The following is a 24,488-nucleotide window of genomic DNA, read 5'->3' as shown; positions in this document are numbered from 1 at the left end:
CTCTAATTTGAAAAGATAAATGCACTACAGTGTTCATAGCAGCACTATTCACAATAGCCAAGAGATAGAAGCAACCTGACGTCCACTGACTGATGAATGGTCAGAGACGCGGTATGTATATGGAATACTACTCAGCCATAGAAAGAATGCAATAATACCATTTGCAGCAACATGGATGGATCTGGAGATTATCAAGCTAAGCAAAATAAGCCAGATAAAGACAAATATTATAGGACATCATTTACATGCGAAATCTGGAGGAAAAAAAAAGATACAAATGAACTAATTTACAAAATAGAGAAAGGCTCACAGAGGAAGGAAATAAACTTAGGGTTAATACAGGGGACAGGGAGGGTATAACATGGGGATTTGGGATTAACAGATACACACTACATACAAAATAAACAAAAAGGAACCACTGTATAGCCCAGGGAACTACAGTCGCTAACTTGTAATAACCTATAAGGGAAAGGAATCCGGACAAGAATAGATATATATATGTATAATCCTGCTAAAGACCCAAAACTAACACAGCACTGTAAATCAACTATTGTGCCCTTGCTCAGCTGCTAAGTCATATCTCATTCCACGACTCCATGGACTGTAGCCCACCAGGCTCCTCTGTCCATGGGATTCCCCAGGCAAGAATACTGGAGTGGGTCGCCATTTCCTCCCCCAGGGTATCTTCCCAACCCAGGCATCAAATCCACATCTCTAGTGTCTCCTGCATCAGCAGGCAGGTTCTTTACCAACTGTGCCACCTGGGGAGCCTAAAGTCCTGTAAAAAAAAGTCCATGATGAAAAAAAAAATATTTGAAAGTTTGCAAATACGTAAATTTTTGCTTCAGATTCAGGACTGGTTGTCTGATAACCACAGATTCGGGTGGGAAGATGTGTGGTTACATGGTGTGGAGGGAGCAGGTGCACACACACACACCTTCCACGTGGAAGCGTGAAAGACAGGTATGGCTTTTGTACTTGGGGCTGACGAGGTCGGACAGTGGCCTGGTGCAGGCAGGCTGAAGTGAAATGTTCAAGCGGCAGTTGAAGCACTGCGATACTGCCGGCGATATGGGGCCGGCCAGGGCGGCAGAAGATTAACTGCTGGAGTGAAGCAGTCGGGGATGGGGTGGAGCTGTCGACAAGCTGACAGCCGGGAGGAGAAGGGACAGGGACTTTGGCTGCCACGCTGACAGGCAGCACAGCTGGCACTGGCAGGAGATGCTGGCAGGCCTGCAGGCTTGCCGACGAGACACGCAGGACACTCGCAGGAGTGCCTGGGGCTCATGGCATTGGCTCGGGCCGTCAGCACAGGTGGGACGCACCTCTAAATACATTTTGCCTTGGAGCAAGGTAAGACCACCAAGTATACTACAGATGACCCCCGGAGGGTCCCCGGCTACCCACAGTCACGCTAACACTTGGCTAACACTTCTGGAGAAAATGACCTATAGAGAAAATGATTACTCAAAAAAAAAAAAAAAAAAAAAAATCCGAGGCTTCCAACGAGATCCCAGAGACTCCTCAGCCAATAGTTGTTGCAGAGATAATTGTTCTGAATCTATCAATAAAGCCGAGCTGCCCCTTCATTGACTGTGAGCACCAATTTCTTTCACCCGGGATTATAAGTTGGTGTTCACGGGCTCACTCCTGCCATTACGGTGATAAACAGTTTAAACCACAACAGGGTCTGACATGTAGATCAATTCTGGGTCCATAAAGAATCTGCACAACAGGTTCTGGGACAGGAATTTACAGCCGCCACTTTTTATTCTCTCTTGCTGCAAAAATTACTTCTGTCAAACACTTAGGAGAGTGAGGAAAAATGTAAAAAAATTAATTTTTCATGTACTACCGGAGCAGCCTTTCTCAACGCCGAAGCTCAAGATGAATATGTTTCTGCATTTAAAAAATTACTCGGAGCTGCATGCGGCGCTGAGTGGGAGTGGGTCCCAACCCTCCACGCTGACTGCGAGCAGGGAGACAGCAATTTGAAAGCCTGAGCCAAGCTGTCTGCATTTCCTCTCGGGGCAGCTGCGGGTCTCACGTTAGCAACGCCAAATTATATTAGACATTTAATTTTAAACCTCAGGTACTTAAATGTGAAACCTTACCACAGTAAGTCACAAAGCAGTGGGGCATTCCAGCTCACAGAATGGATTCTTCTTCCTCCTGCGCCCCCCACCCCTCACTTAATTTAACCAGGACCTCCTGTTTGTGGTTTTGCACACCACAACGTCATCTAGCTAATTAGCAGTTTGCTCACAGCTGTTTGAAAGGCAGAAGCCCCCAGGGTACCTGTGCATCCAGAGGGGAATACTTGACAAAGTTCTCTGGAGCCAAAGTCTTAGTTTAGAGTGGACGATGGGGTAGAGGAAAATGGAACCCCCACATTATGTATTATTATGTGCAATAAAAACGTGGGATAATAAGAAGGCATATTCACCAACACACGGGCACTCGGATTCAAAAGCTGCTGTCGGGACCTGCCCCCATTCCTGTGGCTCCTACTTGGTAAGCTTTTCTATGACTCTGACATCCAAACGAAAAAGCAAGAGAGTTCCAGAAAAACATCTATTTTCTGCTTTATTGACCACGCCAAAGCCTTTGACTGTGTGGATCACAATAAACTGTGGAAAATTCTGAAAGAGATGGCAATACCAGACCACCTGACCTGCCTCTTGAGAAACCTGTATGCAGGTCAGGAAGCAACAGTTAGAACTGGACATGGAACAACAGACTGGTTCCAAATAGGAAAAGGAGTACGTCAAGGCTGTATATTGTCACCCTGCTTATTTAACTTATACGCAGAGTACATCATGAGAAACACTGGGCTGGAAGAAGCACAAGCTGGAATCAAGATTGCCAGGAGAAATATCAATAACCTCAGATATGCAGATGACACCACCCTTATGGCAGAAAGTGAAGAAGAACTAAAAAGCCTCTTGATGAAAGTGAAAGTGGAGAGTGAAAAAGTTGGCTTAAAGCTCAACATTCAGAAAACTAAGATCATGGCATCTGGTCCCATCACTTCATGGGAAATAGATGGGGAAACAGTGGAAACAGTGGCTGCCTTTATTTTTCTGGGCTACAAAATCACTGCAGATGGTGACTGTAGCCATGAAATTAAAAGACGCTTACTCCTTGGAAGGAAAGTTATGACCAACCTAGATAGCATATTCAAAAGCAGAGACATTACTTTGCCAACAAAGGTCGGTCTAGTCAAGGTTATGCTTTTTCCAGTGGTCATGTATGGATGTGAGAGTTGGACTGTAAAGAAAGCTGAGCGCCGAAGAATTGATGCTTTTGAACTGTGGTGTTGGAGAAGACTCTTGAGAGTCCCTTGGACTGCAAGGAGATCCAACCAGTCCATTCTGAATGAGATCAGTCCTGGGTATTCATTAGAAGGACTGATGTGAAGAATTGACTCACTGGAAAAGACCCTGATGCTGGGAAAGACTGAAAGCGGGAGGAGAAGGGGATGACAGGGGATGAGATGGTTGGATGGCATCACTGACTCAATGGACATGACTATGAGCAAGCTCCGGGATTTGGTGATGAACAGGGAGGCCTGGCGTGCTGCAGTTCATAGGTTCGCAAAGAGTCGGACACGACTGAGCAACTGAACTGATCATTCATCTCTGCTCTTCCTGCCTGTCTTCATTTTGCAAACTGCATTCCAACTAACACCTGGTTCTTGAAACGATGCTCAAGTTTGCACTTCCATGTGGCCCCTCAGCTGTTCCAAGCTCCCCTTTCCTCCTCTCCGAGTCTTGGTCCAAACAGCCTTCATGTTTAGAACCTCCTTCTGTGGTTTTGCACACACAAGGAATCCATCTGGCTCCTGAAACGCTGCTCAAGTTTGATTCTCTTTGGGAAGTTTTCTGTGATTAACTCTCTCATCCTTAAACCAACTGTGCAGTTTCAGCCCGGGCTTTCTCCACATACCCCACTGCAGGCTCACACTGCTTCTCACCTCCTGTGTCCAGGCTTCGTGCTCTGGGGCAGCAGGAGGCCTAGCTGGTGTTTCACAAACACGCTACATGAAAGAACAATGGGCACCCAGGTGTTAGTGTGTGAGAATCGCTTGGTACATTTCAGAACAGCATTCATCTGGGGGTGACCTCAGTTTACAGGTACTTTATAAAGATGCCTGTACAGACGATGAGATGGTTGGATGGCATCACCAACTCAATGGAGATGAGTTTGAGTAGACTCTGGGAGTTGGTGATGGACAGGGAGGCCTGGAGTGCTGTGGTCCATGGGTTCTCGAAGAGTCAAGACATGACTGAGCGACTGAACTGAACTGCACCGAACTGTACAGACCAAGGCAATCACCTTCCGTGGGAAGAGGCTTCCACCCAAATCAAGTGTCTGGAAATTGGGGAGTCTCTGATGAGACAAAGTGTGGGGGTGCTTTGGCTCACACCCGTGACCAGAGGCAAAGAGCTACTGGGTAGAGGGCGAGTTAGCTAGTAAGGCGTTTTTTTGTTGTTGTTTTTTTTTTTTTTTGGGTGGGGGGGGCGGTGGGCTGCACTTTGCAGTATGTGGGATCTTAGTTCCCTGACCAGAGATTGAACCCGCGCCTCCTGCATTGAAAAGGCAGAGTCTTAAGCACTGGAGCTCCAGGGAAGCCCCCTAGCGAGTCTCTGTGCAAACGGAATATTTGTAAAGAATGGATTTTAGGTTCATATGCTGCTTCCAGTGCTTTTCCTGAAAAAATATTCTGAGTGTGTGGGAGGCCAACACTTGGGGTGAAACTTGTTCTTCTATATTATTACATAGTTATACTCCCCAAACATAACTCTTATGGCACATAAAGAACCAAGCCCAAAGGCTGCCCAAATCAGGCTGCACTGGGGGCTCAAGAGTTCTCATCAGACGAGGAGAGCTCTGGCCGGGGGCAGCTGCTTGGCAAGGCAGGGCCAGGGCGGCGTGTGCACCAGGCCGAGGAGGCCCAGGTCAGCTCCTCCTACCCTCAAACACGAGCGTGCCTTCTCAGAAAGAGGGCGACGGCACAAACCTGCTAGAACAAAGACTAATGCTAAAGGTCTGTCTAGTCAAGGCTATGGTTTTCCCAGTGGTCATGTATGGATGTGAGAGTTGGACTGTGAAGAAAGCTGACCGCTGAAGAATTGATGCTTTTGAACTGTGGTGTTGGAGAAGACTCTTGAGAGTCCCTTGGACTGCAAGGAGATTTGACCAGTCCATTCTGAAGGAGATCAGCCCTGGGTGTTCATTGGAAGGACTGATGCTGAAGCTGAAACTCCAGTACTTTGGCCACCTCATGCAAGAGCTGACTCATTGGAAAAGACTGTGATGCTGGGAGGGATTGGGGGCAGGAGGAGAAGGGGACGACAGAGGATGAGATGGCTGGATGGCATCACTGACTCGATGGACGTGAGTTTGAGTGAACTCCGGGAGTTGGTGATGGACAGGGAAGCCTGGCGTGCTGCGATTCATGGGGTCGCAAAGAGTCGGATACGACTGAGCGACTGAACTGAACTGAACTGAAAAATGTATACACTGCAGAGAACTGGCCAATGCAATTAAGTATGTGATGGAGAACGAAAGGGCAACCCACTCCAGCATTCTTGCCTACAACTTGGCGATTAAAACAACGGGTATGTGGACTACTTGCCCCTCCAAAAAAAAAAAAGTGACCGTGGCAACAAGAGCACATACTCAGGGGCAGAAGCCACAGGCGGACGGTGCCCTGCACACCTAGGGACCATACAAGGGCGGGAAGAGCACACCCATTTGAAGATAAGAACATGGAGGTCACCTGCCAAGGCCTTCGGGTCGGCAGGGGGAGCGGGGAGGGGGTCTGCTTGAAACACAGCCCAGTCTGCTGAGACACCGAGCCTTCTGGGGCCCCGAAGACTGTGAACACACACGTGTCACACTACAAGGGAATAAACTGCAGGTGGCTAATGTATAACGACTTCAACCCCTGAATTTCTGGAGGTGCTATCATGATACCAGACAAGAGGTTAAACGCCCAGCCCCTGAAGAGGCTGGAGGCAGAGGTTTGCTCTCCATGGAAGCATCTCGTTTTGTCTGAGGAAGGAGGAGGGAGTGGGGTGCTGGGCTCCGGGTGAGGCCGCGTGTACACCCCAGGCCTGAGAGGCCATAGCACCCTTTGGCGCTGCCTTCCCAGACCCTGCTTCTCCTCCTGGGCCTGGCAACACCTCTCCTTAAGGCCTCTGCTTGGCGGCCGCTTGGAGGAGCGTGGGATGACTGGAGACAAGGATGCTGTTTACCCAAAGTACACGTCCTGCGGCAGCAGCTGCTGGGTCTACAGGGAAGACCTGATGCTGAATCTTTTAATTAGAACAAATTATGCTAAAATTACTCTAAAATCCTGTCTGATAGATGGCACAGTACAGTGGGAATTCCTTTAAATACCGGTGAACAGGCCATAGACAAAAATGCCACAGGCAAAGCATGTTGCGGTAAGCGGGGCCTTGATGCTGCATAATTCATGCGCTCACACATATGTCAAGATGGTTTCCCGGGAGCACATTTGTTTCCCAAGAAGATGTCCACACTTGAAAAAAAAAAAAGCAAGAGGGAAGACTCTCCCAAACTTAAGAGGATATACTAGGAACCTGGGACAACAGATAAGGAGGAAGAATTATGTGGTTTGATTTGATGCCAAAAAAGTGAAGCCTAACCACCAACAGCGCACACTAATGGTGGAACACGAAGGTCATGTCGTGGAGGGCCGTGTGAGCCGGGGCACAACCTCTCCCAAAGCCTCAGTTTCCCAATCTGTCAAGGGGGGCCAACCTCCGCCGCATCCCTGCACCGGAGCGGGACACGAGGTGATGTGGGTAAGGCGGCCGATGGAGGACGCAACTGCTCCACAGGTGGACGGCGTGATGCCGTCGGCAGGGCGGCCGCGCTCACAGCAGAGCGTCGCCTCCAGCCTCTGGTTTACAACCGAGGACCGCGGGGCGGCCCAGGTCCGCGGGGCCGTGCCTCTCTCTTACCACTGCTGATGGCTGAGTTTGCAATGACCGTAGCCTCGCTCCACTGGTCGGCACTGGAGACGGAGTAGGACCGCTGCTGCATGCCGTCCGCTCGGCTGTTGAAGGAGCCCAGGCTGACGCCGCTCGCCATCTGAGACCCAGGCGCACTAGAGACACTCCCTAGGAATAAACAAGTCAGGTGAACACCAGCGCGCACTGCACACCCGAAGCCGGCACGAGTTAGTCTGGGGGCTACGCGCCTGCGCACCGTGGCCCTGACGCCGCGCGCACCTGGCGTCCGGATTCACGAAAAGGAGAGGTAACACGTGAAACAACGTTCCAGAGGAAGACAGGGTGAAGCAAGCCTGGTGCTCAACAAAGGAACCCAAGGCTTCAGGTGGCTGCAACCCCCGCGAGCCAAAACAAGGACGCGCACCACCATCTCTAGACGCAGCAGCGGTGAAGACAGGAGACCCACTTCTAGGGGGAAAAAAACTACTCCCGGCGGGGCCTCTCTGGTGGCGCAAGGGTCAAGAATCCACCGGCCAACGAATGAGCCTCGGATCGATGCCTGGGTCGGGAAGATCCCCGGGGAAGGAACCCACTCCAGTATTCTTGCCTGGAGAATTCCACGGACAGACGAGCCTGGCGGGCTACAGTCCAAGGGGTCGCAAGGAGCTGGACACGGCTGAGCGACTAAACAACAACGATATTCCCAGCAGGCCAGCGAGACAAGGCGGGTCCTGGAGGAGTCCTGCTGCGTCAACGAATCGGTGCAAGCGAAACTATCGCCAATCGGATTGCACTGTTTGGTGCCAGAGAGCTATTCTCGTGGGCCAGCTATACTTTAGGATCAACGCAAATCAAAGTTCCTAGACGCGACACGGGTGGCAGAGTCAGGCTCTTAATCCAGATAAGTTTACTCTTCGCCTTCAAAAGAGACTACACAGAGGGAAAATAACCTTGGCAACTTCACAGCATGCAGTGCGGTGGAAAAACGGTTCCATTGTATACATAATGATTTGAATCAGTTGCTCAACATCAGAGTGAATTATTATCTGGTCACCAGGATTTCAAACTCAAAAATATAATTAAGTGCCTTTCTCTGAAGCTCAGCCAATCACACCTTGCTGCTAGCGAGTTCGTTGCATCTGTAAGGAGATCTTTGAAGGTATTAAACGGTTTCTTTTTATTTTTAAACATTCCTCCCATTTTTTTTTTTTTAAGTTTAGAATCAGTTAAGTTCTAAATTGTTTTCATAGAAGGTTTTCATAGTGCAGGATTTTAAATACATAGAGCATACTAGTAGTTCCTAAATCTGGCCAATTACCAGAATTACCCATGGAGCTTTTTTTAAAATAGCAGCTGCAAAAAAAATTCAAATTTTGGTTCCAAAGGTCTGGAGGGTAGAGCTCGAGGGAACACACATTTTTCAGAAGGACTTTGGCAGTCCTGGTGGGCAGTGAAGAGGCGGAAACCAGGGCCCAGCCACAAACAAGGCCCTCACTGTCATCGCACGAAGCGGGAAGATCCTGCTCTTCAAAATACGTTTCTACCTTAAAAACAATGCCGACTATATGCCGCTGTGGAACCTGGGTGCATCTCGAACATCGCAAGAGAAATAAAAACTACAGTGGAAGCTCTTCAGCAGCAAGGAGACTGAGATCAGAGATGCTCCTGAGAAGTGCACCCGCCCTGGCTCCTCGGCCAGGTTTCGGGGATCTGCAGCCAGCCAGCTCCCTGTCTCCCTCCTGGCTCAGATGTTCTGATTCTAGGATTTGCTCGCGCCCCAGGAATGTGCAGTCTCACATCCTGAATGACAGCGTCAAAACCAGCGCTGGCACCCGTTCCAGCCCCGTCCTCAAGGCAGCCCCTCGGGGCAGCAGGGGGCCAGGTGTGCAGCATCTCACAAGGACCGGGGCGCGGAGGCTCAGTGAGGCACCGCGAAAGGCCACCGCACACGCTCCTCGGGGTCTTCTCCACCTGCCATCACTTAGGGAGCGGTTCTTGGGTGCACTCTGGCCAGATGCCTGCACAACAGGGCAGGGTTACAGCAGGACAAGCACAGCCTGGAGCTGAGCGGGTGCTCCCCTCGGGCAGCTCAGCAGGGTCTCCCCTGGGCTGACGCCTGCATCTCCCACCACCTTCTGTCCACACCTTCTGCCCTCTCGAGGATACCCACTGGGCGGCATCCATCAGATCAGGTACCTCTGGCTCCCTGTTTGGCTGGACCAGGTGGGAATACCGGAGCGTGAGGTGGGGTGCGCATGTCTGGGCTCCCTCCCTGAGCGGGCGCCCCGGGAGTCCCTGTGCTGGAGGCTCACTGGGGGTCACCTCTTTTCCCTTCGGGTCCGGGGTGGTCCTGGTGCTACTCTGCCAGCCCTGCCACCTGCACTACCTCCTGGCTTCCCTCCGCCCACACCTCTCTCCCTCTGTAAAGAAACCCTTCTGACCAGAAGGGTGTGGTCCTCAGCCTTTCCCTTCCCTGTGGGGACGCCGGTCCCACACACCCACCATTTAAGAGGGGGTCACATCCCCTCCTGAGGCGCTGAGGCCCTTCCTGCTTTCAACAGCAGAACTCAGAAAAACGCTAACATTTTTGGGACTTCCCTGGGGGTCCAGTGGTGAAGACTCCAAGCTTTCAATGACAGGGGGGTTGCAGGTTGGATTCTCTGGTTGGGGAATCAAGATTCCCACATGCTGGGTGTGTGGCCACGAAAAAAAATGCTAACATTTTTATGGTGGATGAAAGGAAAAGAAAGAGAACAGGAGGAAAAGCACAGTGATAATAAGATGCATGTGGGCTGCAACCCCAACTCTGAGCCAGGACCCCCTCAAGCCCATGCTACCCACAGGGCTGCCTGCTATTTGGTGAGAATGTTAAGGTGATTCCATCCTCCCTTCAGTGCCCATCTGTACCTCTGACAAGTCCTTATCAAGTGTGGGCACGTGTGCACTCAGTCGTGTCCAACTCTTTGTGTCCTCATAGCCCGCCAAGCTCCCGTGTCCATGGGATTCTCCAGGCAAGAATACTGGAGTGGGTTGCCATTTCCTTCTCCAGGGGATCTTCCTGACCCGGGGATGGAAAGCAGGTCTCCTGCATTGCAGGTGGATTCATTACCGTCTGAGACACCAGGGAAGCCCATCAAGTGTGGGATTCGTCCACAAAATCTCATTTCATACTACCTTTAGGCACACAACGCCAAAACACCTGAAAAGCCAAGAATAAGTTCACTGTCTATCCGTCTTTGGGCTGATGAATCGATTATCCTTTTCTTTGTTCATTCTGTCTGGGGTGTGGCCCCAAGGACAACCAGCCCCAAACCCTCCTGACACATTTGCTTCCATCAAAAGCTGGATGGGATGATCTAAGTGCATCTATCCCTGACTACTCGGTGCCAGACTCCAGGAATAAGTGTCCACACGCACTCAGACACGGAGGTCAACCTCAACTCCAGATCAGGGACACAGGAAACGCTGAAATGGAGACATCCAATAAAGAGCCAATCTTAGGATGATAAGCTCTTTATCTTAAGGTCAAACACCTACCATTGGAAAGCAAAGGGGTGGATTCATTACAAATGTACACGCTAATGAAAAGCTATGTGATGAACTGACTGTACACCTGGTTTTCCAACTTTCAGCTGCTTGTCGAATGAAATTTTTAGCACATTATGCTGCTGGTGGATCTGCTTTGGGGTTCAGCTCCTGAGGGAGCCCCCAAGGAACCAAACTGGGGTCTCTGGAGTGAAGAAACTCCCTTGAAGTCTGCGTGGTCCTGGTGGTCTTATTGCAGAATCCGTATGAGACCCAAAACAGCTGTGTGGAATCCTTAGGCAAGCCCACGCTGAGAGCCCATCAGCTGGCGAGGATCTCCTTACTCCTGCGTCCTCAGTCACGTCTGACGCTTTGTGACCCCATGGGTTGTAGTCTGCCAGGCTCCTCTGTCCATGGGATTCTCCAGGCAAGAATACTGGAGGGGGTTGCCATTCCCTTCTCCAGGGGATCTTCCTGAGCCGGGGATCTAACCTGCATCTCCTGCAAAGGAGGTGGGTTCTTTACCACTAGTGCCACCTGGGAGTTTCTTCACTCCAGAGACTCCAGTTTGGTTCCTTGGGGGCCCCCTCAGGAGCTGAACCCCAGTGCAAATCCTCCTGGGAGGTGCTAGTGGCAAAGAACCCGCCTGCCAAGGCAGGAGATGCAAGAGATGCAGGTTCGAATCCTGGGTTGGGAAGATCCTCTGGAGGAGGAAATGGCAACCAACTCCAGTATTCTTGCTTGGAAAATTCCATGGACAGAGGAGCCTGGCAGGCTACAGTCCACGGGGTCACAAAGAGTCAGACACGACTGAAGTGATAGGCATACGAAAGAATGAAATTCTGCTATTTGCAGCAACATGGCTGGACTTAGAGAGCATTAGGCTGAGTGAAATAAGCCAGACAGAGAAAGACAAATATGGTATGACATCATGCACACGTGGAACCTAAAAACCACAACAAAGTGAATATAACAAAGAAGCAGACACGCGGGCAACAAAGGAGCTGTTACCAGTGGGGAGAGGGAGGGGGACGGGCACAAACTCTTAGGTATAAAATAAGCTGGTACACCATGGGGATACAGCCACTATTTTATAACTCTAAATGGAGTATAAGCTTTAAAATTGTGACTCACTATACCTATAACTTCCATAATAATATTGTACTTCAATAAAAAATTTTAAACAAATTTAAGAGGACCAAAAAATCATACAGACACGCACCAACAGCCCACCAGAACAACATGTATAAGAATGTACGTGGCCGAATTGTTCAGAATAGCTCCACACTAGAAATGGCGGAAACGTCCATCCACCTGCCATGGGCACCTCGGGGGAGATCCAGAGCAGTAAGATGGAGGGAATCTGATGTGGGCCGCCCCAGGACAGACATCAGACAGGGTGTGGACCCACAGAAGACAAAGCCCAGGGCACCACCAGTCCTGGTCCCACACAATGGGGCAACGGGGCAAACCCAACTGCGGAGCAGGAAAGGAGATGAGGCCCCCCCTGCCTGAGTACAGGGCGATGCAGGCGGTGGTGGGATGGGACGCAGGGGGCTGCCGGCCACCTGCTGCGACTTGACCTCCACGCTGGTCGCCCACGTTGTTGTCGTGTAGTCGCTCAGTCGTGTCCAACTCTTTGCGACCCCTGAGGACGGTAGTCCACCAGGCTCCTCTGTCCATCGGGTTTCCCGGGCAAGAATACTGGAATGCCTTTGCCATTTCCTTCTCCAGGGGATCTTCCCGACCCAGGGATGGAACCCACATCTCTGTGTCTCCTGCACTGCAGGTGGATTCTTTACTGCTGAGCCACAAGGGAAGCCCCATACACTTAGCTAGAACTTAGGATTTTGCGCTTTCTAAGTGTATATTCTGGAGAAGGAAATAGCAACCCACTCCAGTACTCTTGCCTGGAAAATTCCATGGATGGAGGGAGCCTGGTAGGCTACAGTCCATGGGGCTGCAAAGAGTCGGACACGACTGAGCAACTTCACTGTATATTAAATTAATATAATTTAGCACCCCACCCCCCAAAAAAAACTCCTAAAAAAAAAAAAGAAAGAAAAAACTCATTTGAATGGTTTGTGAATGCAGAGGTCAGATCAGGAGGCATGAGATAAAGTTATCCAGGAGCAAGGAGACAGTTTCACCAGCGTTAAGTCCCAAAGAGTGGTCCAGCCCTACGAAGTACGGGATGCTGGCGTCCAGAGGAAGCGAGGCACAGAAGGACTGCTTTGGTATCACCTCAGTATTTTCCCCCAGGGTCTGCATTATTACGACAGACATGATCGACTTCCTGGTCCATTCTGAACTCAGAAGCCTGTTCCCTCAAAGACCCCTGCTCTGGATCATCTGGTTGCTGGCCTTGATGGGCAGGGGCGGCTGCATTACGATGCTAATCCACGGAGCCTCACGCCAGCCCCTTGATATGGAGATGTGTGTGCCCACTGGGCCGGCTGATTAGTGCAAGCTTCCATGTGTCAAAAGCGCCAGATTCTTCCCCAAGAATAATTTTAGCTTTACTTACATCCCTAAAGTGTGCGAGTTGATTTGAAAAGGTACTTACCTCCACCATATGCTATTTTTCTTTAAACAATTTGCATTTCAAAGTGAATATGGCATTTATAGCTGAATGAATATCAGTATGTTGCCTGATCTCACACAAGCATGAAAAAGATGCTGGTTTTCTATTGAACAAGAATGTTTTCATTCGCCAAATGACATCAAAGACAGAATTCCTCTTTTAAGCTATAGGCTTATTACATTAAAATAGCCTGTCCTGATTTAAAAAAAAAAATACCCTGAAATAAGGCTTTTCATAGCATTCAAATAGAGATTAATCAACAATCTTTTTTCTTTAATACAGAATTCTGCTCACTGCATGTCCTGATTTTGGTTTATCTTCAATAAAGAGATTTGATCCTTCCTACCAATGCTTCAACTGGGAAAACAATACTTGAGATTTGACTTACTGGTGAATCAGCCTGGAAAAGGGCAGAAACTCTTGGTGATGGTGATAATGAAGTTTCATGCAGTCCGAGAGTGGAGGAGAAAAACCCAAAGAGGATTCTATGAGCGTGTGAGTATGAAACAGACCTTTATTTCCATTGTAGGACTTTGTAATTTTTTTTTAAAAATCATAATTACAGGAAAAAGATTGATAGGCTCTCACTCTTTCCCTCGGAGGTCTCACCCTTTGAAATACAGACTGCTCTTGGAGGCCTTTTTTTTCATTCCTGTGTGGCTTCAAATCTTATTAAAAAGACTCAAGAGTTCAATGTTACCATGCAAACCTACGGCTACGCCCCGGCCCGCTCCGAGCATGGGAGGGAAAACCAGGTTGGCTGGAATCAGGACCGGACGGTGGAGGCCTTCCTAACGGCTACATCACTTCAAACTAGGCCTTCGCCATCTGTTCCGTCCTCTAATTATAAACCCAAAAATAATATAATTCACAACACTACCATAAAAAGTGAGATACAAATGATTTAAGTGCCTGTGAGGAGGGCCCATTCGCCTCACTATTTGCATTGGAAATCTGCCCTCCTTTTGGCAACCAGGATTTCAGGCTAAGAGGATTTTTTTTTTCCCAAGGACACCTTCAGTAGCTTTTCTTAAAGATGCAGGCGTTCTGGACTCAGCACTACGTGACGCTTGTTTTGTAAAAGAGCACAATTCCACACATTTACCACTGAGACAGGAATCTTGTGTTTCTCAGAATGCTGTGCGTTCTGTTTATTTTTGGGGTATATATTTTCTGCAGTATGCTGACTGGAGAAAAAAGAATGTAGAGTCCAGACTCAGGGGTAATGACAAATCTAATTACTACTAAATAAAACATTGTGGCCATGCCCAGAATTGAAAATCCTGGAATTAAGACAGTCCATGGTTATTTCCTAGAATGTGGAAACAGCTCATTTTATTCTGATTTCTCCCTGTTCTAAAGATGATGCCAAGGAGAAAACAAAAATGGGAGTACGCTTTGTTGTAGAAATTACTTACACTTATTTTGCAAGGTTATACAGATACACAGATAATGTAAATTAGAAGTCTACCAAAATGCATCTAATAGATCAACTCGTTATTGGACATGCACATATTTTTCTTAGTTATGACCACAGAAAAGGTGTTATATTCTATTGCACTTCTTTAATATAACGTCCCACCCATATCTCCTTATTGTTCCAAAACCTTCATGATTTAGATCTAGAGCATCTCACTGATCTAATGGAGATGGCTCACCCTGCCATTGTCTTACCTCCACATTGTTTTGGCTGTTTGAAATTTCTCATTATCATAAACAACGTTGCAAGGGACATCTTCTACTTTTAGACTTTTCCTTAGGCTGATATCCTAGAAGAGTTATTATTGATTGGGTCAAACAGCATTAACATCTTTCTGACTCATGATATATGCTATGAATTAATTCTCTTAATAGACCAGTGGGCTAAAAGAAGATGGAACCTGAGCAAACAAGTCAGGTCATAATTTGTAAAATGGACACAACAATGATGATGATCATAATGAGATAATCCCAGCAGCCCCTGAGGTTAATACAGGACCAGATTACACAAAGCGCTCTGTCAACTGCCACGCTTCTGAAGATACTAGTTGCTACTAATTTTGCCAGTGGTGAGTTTTCCTTTTCCCTACAGTTTAATTTTTTTTTTCAGCAAAAATGGTGATACTGCTGATTTTGTGTTTGACTCTAAAATCTAAAAAGTCTGGGTACTCTACACCTGTTTCCCTTGTGGTGGCGTCCTGGTGTGTGTGAGCTGCTCAGACCATTTGCCTTGTATCTGTGTTTCGATGTTCTAGTCAACACCTCCCGTGCGCCCGAGCACTCATTCGCTGGATGACGCTTCTTGAAGCCCTACTCCTGCACACGGGCCGGCACGGCGTTTAGTGTTGGCACAACTTGACGCCACGCTCCCCACGCTCAGTCTCCCCACCAGAGGTGACGCCCAAGTCATCAGAAGTAGAGCAGAGAGAGTGGAAGACAGAAAGAGAAGAAACCACGTGCTCGGGGCTGACGCAAGCAACGGATGCAAGAGAGGGCCTCACGGTGCGGAGAGGTGAGCTGGAGCATCCAAGGCCCATCCCAGCGTACACCCCGTCGCTGGGATGCCGCACCACCTTGGGGACGGATAGAATTTGATGTCTGCTACAATGTAGGAGGAAACCCTTAAGCCCATCAGAGTGTAAGTTCTAATACCTGGAGATGGGTTTAAATATTTACTCCAAAGACAAAGCCTGCGGCTTCCAGCTGGGGGGCGTGGCACTCATTGTTGCCAATGACACCTGCACGTCGCCTCCTGCCCGTTTATATGTGAGTGATGAACACTTGGCTACTGTGCATCTGAAGATGCTGACGGAAAGCACCCATCACCCGTGCTTGTTTACACGATGCTTACTTAGCCACAAGCCATTTCTCAGTACAGGTTATATGAACAAGTTTATATGTGGTAGTTATAATGAGGTATGACAACATTACACAAAAGGAGGTTAACACTAAGGATTTTAAGTAATAAAATATGAATTTAACACTCACGCAGTCAGTTCAGTTGCTCAGTCGTGTCTGACTCTTTGTGACCCCATGGACTGCAGCCAGGCCTCCCTGTCCATCACCAACTCCCAGAGTTCAAACTCATGTCCATTGAGTCGGTGATGCCATCCAACTGTCTCATCCTCTGCCTTTCTCCTCCTGCCTTCGATCTTTCCCAGCATCAGGGTCTTTTCCAATGACTCAGTTCAATGTTTTATAAAACACAGTCCAAGATGCTCATATCTTGTCTTCTAGTGCCTTATTTGGCTCTGTGACCTCAAGAACTTAGTCCAATTGCTCAGTCCCTTCTTTATCGTAGTCCTCCTCCTCCATCTGATATACGCAATAGGCATTTGCACAAAACCCCCTGTAACTGAGCGGTGCACTGCTTTGATGGCAGGTGTCTCTGGCTCTCACTGCATCTCCTAAGCCCTTTCAAGGAGGTGGCCGTGATGCCCACACAACGGCCCCATGCCCAGGCCTGTCCACCTGGACTTCCTCCTCTCCTCTCCAGGCCTCACAGAATCATCTCTTAGGACTGAATAGAGGCCGTCTGTGAGGAGTGAGGGCACTGAGCAACTCCGTGTTTGCAACTGTGAGGATGTGAAGGGGGCTACTTGTTTGTGAGTCAGGACATTTGGGGGGCTGACTCCTCACTAGGAACATTCCAGAGAGAGGCAAGGTCTCTGCAGGTGTGGTTACTTGAAATGCCAGGCCACAAGGTTCGGAGCTGGTGAAGCATCAGGATGACTTGGTTCTCCTCTGCCAACGTGGGAATGATTACGCAGCAAGTAGGCCAACCATGGACTTGACTCACACAGAAGGGCTGTAACCTGAAGCCCTGACCAGCCTTCCTGAAGACAGTGGGTCACGTACTGACGTCTGTCTCAGAGCTCTGCCTCCCCAGCCCTTTTCCTATAGCTCCTCCATGCTGACTATTTTGCTGATCATGAAAGCATCGTATCAACAGCTGAAATCCTATTCTCCACTGAACACACACATTTTTGAGAGGGGAGAAAGTCTCTACAGCAACTTTTATTTACTTATTGGAATATCTGTTCCCACAGAGATATACAACTTAGTATTGCCAACATCCCTCGTGTGTTTATAATGAAAATCATCAAGGGTTAACTTACTTTTGTCAGTTCTTACAGAAAGGAACACTCCATTTGGAGTTTAAATGACTGAAGATGGTTTCCTTAAACTGGAAGGCGTGGCTTTGATTTCTATGTGAACTGTACCCCAAAGGTCTCAACCACAGAATAGTGCAATGGAGGAACCGTTATCTGAAAGCCAACATAGTTACCCTCAATATTTATCACTTACATCTCACATGACAGGTGATATTCAAGAATATTTACTTCATGCAAAAATAATTGCGGGGTCATGACATTAGGAGAGGATCACAAAGGAAGAGAAATAGTGATCTCCATCTCAAAGAGTTTACAATTTAATGCCGGAAACAACATAGCACACGTTTGCCTAAGCCTCAGTGGGAAGAACGTGTAAACAGAGAAACAGCCAGCAGTAAGAAGGCATTTCTCCTAAGAGCAGAAGACGCCGAACTAAATAATGGCTTGAGTCATTTCACTTCAGATGTCACCAACTTTCTCAAATTCTAGCCTTAGAGAAACCCCACGAGACATGTTTAACCTCAAAATAATGAATTACTACTTAACTATCAAAACCTAGCCCGCTGAAACCTGGTTTATGGAAGCAGACCTCACCATGTGATGCTGATTTGGGGGAGTATTCTCAAGCAAATTAATTCTCAACCAAGAAAGCGAGAGTCTGTAAGCGTTCTGCCAAGTTACAGGAGTTTAGGCGAGGTGTCCAATTTATGTACCGGCAGGTTCGTGCTGTAAACAGAACCCAGGGTGTGGGCAATAATCGGGTGGCCAAGGCAGGGACGGGGTGAGAAGCCAGGCTCTGAAGCCCTAACAAGCCTGAGACGTGACCCACCGGGAGGGGATCGCTCATCTGGCTCACGGAACAGGCTCTGGAGTTATTACCATGTCTTCTAGACCATCTGAAACTAAACAAAGAAAACTTTTGCTTCTGTGAGACAACCATGGATCCAGTTTTGATGCTCGTGATTTTTTTTTTTAATAGCTATTAGCACTGTAGCAGCAGCTTACGACTCGGCGTCTGCAGTGTGAGCAGTTTTGATAAACAGCCTCTGCGGGCCACACAACGGGGATAATGTATCCTTAAGTACCGCCAATGAGCTGCCATTCTGCACAGCCAATTACTTCTGTGCGTCTGTCACTCAAAGGAAAAATGACTGAGCCCATTAGATCAAACCTTTGTCACTGTTCCTAATGCACTCTTAGGCCTCATTAATCTCCGGGAGCAGCAACAGACCCGCCGGTGTCTCATTGCCTCCCCCGATCAGGCCCACGTGAAGCCTCTCATCTCTCCCCCAAGTGCTCCGCGTTAATCAAGCTCTCCTTATTACCCCAGTCCCTGTCACGGCGGAGAGCGCGCTCCCTCTTAAATGCTCTCATTATGACCCATCTTTAGAGCCGGCTAAGTGGAAAAAAAAAAAAAAAGAGAGAGAGAGAGGAGAGGGAGAGAGGGAGAAAGAGGACGGGAGAGAAAGAGGAGAGGAAAAAGCAAGTCCGATCACATTAATATTCATGACAATAATTAGTATTCTAGGTCACTGAATATTCATGCTATTAGTTTGGTTTTTTATGGGTTTGCTGGATGTCCTGATTACTGAAGTGTGGAGGAAAACAGCATGGTTGAGACTTTCGATGTCAACGGTGGTTCATCCGCAAAACACGTTGAGATCCTCGCCGCCCCCCACCAGAAAAAAAATCAGCTCGACCCTTGGGGGTGGCTTTCCTATTTCGAAACTGCTGGGGGCCTGTGCTGGGGGGAGGTGGAGGAGAAGTGGGGGGGAAAGGTCTCCCCTCTTTCACAGAGGTCCCAGCATCAGTGTGGTGAGGGTGAAAACACAACCATAAATACCCAACAAAAGACGTGCTTTGGGGACCACGAGAGAGTCGTCATCTCAAGATCGAATGTTGCAATCAGGAGCTGGGGAGAGCACAGGAGTACAGAGAGGGTGGACACACAGCAGCAGAGCGGGGGGCCCCTGGAGATCCGGGGCATCTCCTGCTGCCATCGTGGGGGGAGCTGGGGGGTGGGGGGCACAGGCTTAGTAAGTCTAAGCCACTAAGTCTACCCAACGGCTAAATGAACACTTCATGGCACCTGCAAAATTAATTCAAAGACCTGAGTTCTCAACCCTCTTCCTTTTCTTCACCGGTGATGAGCCGGACTATCATGATGGATTCCTGACACAGAGCTAAAGAGTCAGGCTTTGGAAAGGCACAGCTTGTGTTACCCTTACAGGGGTGGAGGCAGGCACTGTTCTCCCGTTTTCGAGACGAGGAAGCTGGGCGTTTAGAGACACCTGCACAAGGTCCTAAGATCGGGGAGGCGGGATTCAGTTTAGTGTCTGTGCCTCCAGAGCCCCCACTGTGGGCCCTTGTGTTTTCTTGCTTTCTACTGAAATGTCGAAATAACTGTCAGAGCTGACATAATTCTGTATTCTGTCAACCAACCTGGCCCCAAACTCATGTCAGAAAGTATTTCTGGACATTTGACCACTTTCTCTGGAAAAGTTTTTTTTTTTAGAAAGTTTAGTAGCTCAGTCATGTCTGACTCTTTGCAACCCTATGGACTGTAGCCTACCAGGCTCCTCCGTCTATGGGATTTTCCAGGCAAGAGTACTGGGTTGCCATTCCCTTCTCCAGAGGATCTTCCCAACCCAAGGATCGAACCTGGGCTCCCACATTGTAGGCAGACACTTTACCGTCTGAGCCACCAGGGAAGTGGAAGTCCTTCCACCTTCTCTGGAAGCATCCCTGAAATGACAGTTAGGTAGATTCTCTAAAATGTGACTTCTGATGCGTTCCCTTAGAATGGCAATGTAGGACTTCCCTGGTGGTGCGGTGGATAGGAATCTACGTGCCAATGCAGGGGACATGGGTTTGATCCCTGGTCCAGGAAAATCCCACATGCTGCAGAGCAACTAAGCTGGTGAGCCACAATTACTGAGCCAGGGCTCTAGAGCCCACCAGTCGAAACTACCAAGCCCATGAGCTGCGACTACTGAAGCCCACATGACGAGAGCCTGTGCTCCCCAGCAAGAGAAGCTGCAGCCATGAAGAGCCTGAGCACTGCAAGGAATGTAGCCCTCGCTTGCTGCAACTAGCAAAAGCCTGCCCAAGGCATCAAAGATCCAGCACAGCTAAAACTGAAAACAAATAAATAAAAAGAATGGAAAAGGGAGATGCTGCCCTGGGCATCCTGAGAAACTGATCTTGGAGGAAGGGAAAGATGTGATGGGGAGGGGGGAATTGAATCAGGTCTGAATCAACAAACATCTTCTGGATTTTCCGTCTTCTTGCTGGAGTAGATGCTGAAGTAATTTTTTCAAAAACCCATTGAGAGGGAAATGTCCTATATCCATGTATGTTATCCAAAAATGTTTTCTTTCTGCCTTCACACTTGATTGATAATAGCCTGACTCTACATAAGCTTCTAAATTCAAAATGATTTGTTCATGTAACAAATACAAGGTGTTGTTCTTGAGAAGGCCAAGGTCACTAAGGGTTTTCTTCCTTGATAGGTTAACCTCAGTCTTTCCTTAACTTGGATGCTTTGGGGAACTTGTCCATGTTTACAGAGCTTACTCTCTTATCCAATGTGATACTTGACTCTTCAAATGGGAAGACCCTGGCATTTTCTTGGTTATCTCCAGCATCCCTTCTTCTGTTATATCTTTGATGGCCAGCAGTATCTTTAGCTATGTTCTTTATAGTTTGTAATCTATTTACTGAAATTTTTATTTCTGCAATTTCCCCCCTTAATTTCTCCTCAGATTTTTCATCTAATCTTTTGTTTGCTTCATTTTGTGAATACAAGAACCAACCTCTTAAATCTTTCTGATGATAGTAACTGTTGTTGCTTAGTCACTCAGGGGTGTCGGACTCCTTTGCAACTGCAGCCTGCCAGGCTCCTCTGTCCGTGGGATTTCCCAGGCAAGAATAACTGAAGTGGGTTGCCATTTTCTTCTCCAGTACACGTTCCCGACTCAGGAATCGAACCTGTGTCTCCTGCTTGGCAGGCAGATCCTTTATCACAGAGCTATCTGGGGAGCCCTGATGGTAGCTGTAATTTCCTTACAGTGGAGCCGGGAGCCTCCCCATCTTCACCGCAGCCCTTCTGCTCTGGTTAACTCGCAAGTCCCAAAATGAGACCCAGGCTGGGTCCGCAGTATGAAGGTATGACAATGTGTTCTTCCTCCTCCTTCCCAACCCCCTGGCAAAACGTGATGTTAATATCATCAGATTTCCAGCATTTTAATGTCTGAGATATAGTCAGCATTCCAATACTGGCAAACCACTCCCCAATACTAGGAATAGCATAAGACTCACCCTTCCCCCAAGTGATTTTCTACCCCATTGCCCCTTTTAGACCCACCAGCTTCAATGGTCTTACTTGTGTGTTTATCGTCTGACTCCTCCAGCCCCCACTGCAGTGTACAGCCCTTGGAGGAAGGGTCTTGTTTCACTCCCTGGAACTCCAGAGCACTAATCAGGGCTGGGCAGGCACTGATTCAGTAATGATGGTAAGGGAATGGTACAAGAGGTGGAGCAATACAGACCCAAATCATTACACCTGTTGAGACAATCTAAAAGTCAACATCAACATAGTTAGGCATCATGAGACGTGAAACACGGAATGCGTCATGACTACACACTAGAAAACCAAGAGAAACATCTGGATAATTATTTCAACTAAGAAAAAGTTAAGATGGCTGGATATAAAAAATACAAGAATTCAGAGCTTTCTTATTTCTTACCAATTAGATGGTATAATAGACACGCCCCCTAAAATATAACTTTCACATTTCACCAAAAATTATAAAGTAATAGAATGGATTAACAGTAATCTGATCTGTCCTAACAGTAATAGAATAAATTAACATGCAGAGGGGTATATAATAAGTTTGAATAAATGGGAAAGAACTGTGTTAGAATAAGAAACTCAATATAGCTAAGATGTCAGTTCCTCTACTACTAATTCATAGATTAACAGCATGACAATTAAAGTCACAGTGAGATTATTTTTAGGGGGAAGAGAAGGTTTCAAGTTATTCTGAAGTTTATTGGAAAAAAAAATGGGTGGCAATAACCAAGAAAAACTATAAAGTCAAAGAGTAATAAGAAACTGTTACAGGTTATATTACCAGGTATAAACCGAGCCATGAATCTAAGACGGCGGAGGAAACCCACACAATGTGGAGAAAGCAGGTCAATGGAATACATTTTTAAGCCCAGAAACATAACTAATTTGATTAAATGAGGTAGTTGCCCAAGAAAGGAGACAGAGTCAACAGGAAAAGGAAATAACAAAGAGAGGAAGAAAACTAGTTATGTATTTGAATAAAAAGTTTAACTAGATTTCCTATTACATATAATAGACTCAAACAAATTTAGAGGCAGACTAGAGGTTAAATATAAAAAAGGGAAAGGGACCAACAGTAATATTATAAAACTCTGAAATAAATATGTATGATTTACGATCTTATTTCAGGATTATTAAAGGCTTTCTAAATACCTAACATAGAAACTATAGAAGTACAAGTCTAATGATTTTATTATATACCAAAGAAGGAGAACCTCTCTATGTAAGGAAGACCATAAAATCAAAAAAGCAAATAGTAAACTGGGGAAGTAGCTGCAAAATATACTACAAAGTGCTAATACCCTTAATATACAGAGTTCTTACATGTTAACAAGCAAAAGACAAGTGCCTAGGGCAGCAATGGGCAAAGGATACATCTAAAGAATACAACATAGAAACATAGGTGACCGAAAGACACATGAGATGTTCAACGTCAGCACAGACTGAAGGATCGAAACAAGCGAAGCATGAAATACTTTTATTGCTTAGGAGATTAGCATAGATTCTAAAAATGTTTAAAAGTGAAGTGAGCACTCACTCTATACACAGAAGTTTATTTTCTATAAAGCCTCTTTAGAAATGAATTTGGAAATGTGTAACAGGAATCTTATAAATGTTTGTATCTGTTTACCGAGTCACTTCAACTCCAGACTTTTATTCTAAGACATTAGTAAGTTATGCACAAAGATTTCAGAATAAGTGTGTATCAGGTCAGGCCTACGTGACTGTAAAAGTTATAGAAGGGAAGGCACACAACATCGATCTGAGTCTATACGTGGAGATAGAAAGTGAAACAAGCAATCAAAAAGCTGAAAAGAAACAGCAGTTCATCCAGAGTTCTAAACCAAAGTGGCAGAATTCTAATGAGTTGACAGTGAAAGATGAGGTTAAGTACTGTGGTAAGTTCTTTGTCAAGTAGCTCTAAAATAACTAATACCCATTTTTCAGCTGAAAAAAAAAATCCATCACTTAAAAGCAGCAATGATTTACTTTGAATTAAGTGTGCTGAGTTGGAATTCTTCCTGAGACAGTTCTATGAACAGCAGGGTAGAAGTCACTCTTGCTGGACACCAGTTGGTGACGCCGTCCAGGGCTTGGCTGAGGGCACCTCAGCCCTGAGCCCTGTGACCACGAGCGGCTTTCCTCCCCCTAAGTGGTGCTGTGCTCCGGCGGACATCATATTCCTACTTCCGAGTCCCTACTTGTTTTTTTTTTTTTTTTTTAATTAATTTATTTAAATTGGAGGATAATTATAATACTGTGACGGTTTTTGCCATACATCAACATGAGTCAACCACAGCTATATATGTGTCCCCCCCCATCCTGAATCCCCCTCCTGCCCACCTCCCCCACCCTCTCCCTCTGGGTTGTCCCGGAGCACCGGCTTTGGGTGCCCTCCTTCATGCCCTGAACTTGCACTGTTCGCGCCCCTACCTGAGATCCAAGGAGGAAGAAAAATCTACTGGGCTCCCTGAATGGCAATGCACGCGGTGTAGGTTGATTACCCGCTTGTAATAAACCGAGGGTGTGACCATGGAAAAAGGATTTTGTTTGTGCCCCAAAGCCTCCCATTCACCCAACAGCAAGACTCTTAAAGACAAGGCAACTGGACATTGCGAACTCAATCCCTTGGCTGAGGCCCATAACATAACATCTTCTGGGAATGTGATAAGGTTTATATGGCATTAGTGTGTTTTCTATTTGTTAACAAACACGACATTTTCCTTAGGACAGTAAGTGGTGGTTAAGCTCCAAAGAGCACAAATCTCAAGATGACGTCCAAACCCCAAATCTTACATAGCCCACACGGCTTCACATTGTCAGGACTCTTTCCTCGTCCTACTTTCTGGCAAGTTCCCACCCTTTCTTCCCACCTACATGGGCATCCCCCGGAAGCCTTGTCCCACCTCCTGGGGTGGAGCCAAGCACATGGCCCTGGGCCTTCA

At 47.3% G+C, this 24,488-nt stretch overlaps 1 protein-coding gene across 12 annotated transcripts in view; it reads right to left on the bottom strand.

Moving 5' to 3' along the window:
• AGAP1 (ArfGAP with GTPase domain, ankyrin repeat and PH domain 1) overlaps positions 1 to 24,488 on the bottom strand; it is a 559,406-nt gene that overhangs the window by 149,765 nt on the left and 385,153 nt on the right. For 8 of the 12 annotated variants that reach the window (XM_025289491.2, XM_025289492.2, XM_025289493.2 and 5 more), the window contains one exon: positions 6,996 to 7,154. The exons of the other annotated variants lie outside the window; for them this stretch is intronic. In XM_025289491.2, the coding sequence (XP_025145276.1) occupies positions 6,996 to 7,154 (159 nt within the window). The remainder of the gene's footprint in view (positions 1 to 6,995; positions 7,155 to 24,488) is intronic. 12 annotated transcript variants of the gene reach the window in all.

The sequence above is a fragment of the Bubalus bubalis genome, chromosome 6 (assembly GCF_019923935.1).
Source record: "Bubalus bubalis isolate 160015118507 breed Murrah chromosome 6, NDDB_SH_1, whole genome shotgun sequence".
Taxonomy (NCBI): Eukaryota; Metazoa; Chordata; class Mammalia; order Artiodactyla; family Bovidae; genus Bubalus; species Bubalus bubalis.
The sequence above is the reverse complement of the archived record's forward strand: the minus strand, read 5'-3'. Positions and strand labels throughout refer to the sequence as shown.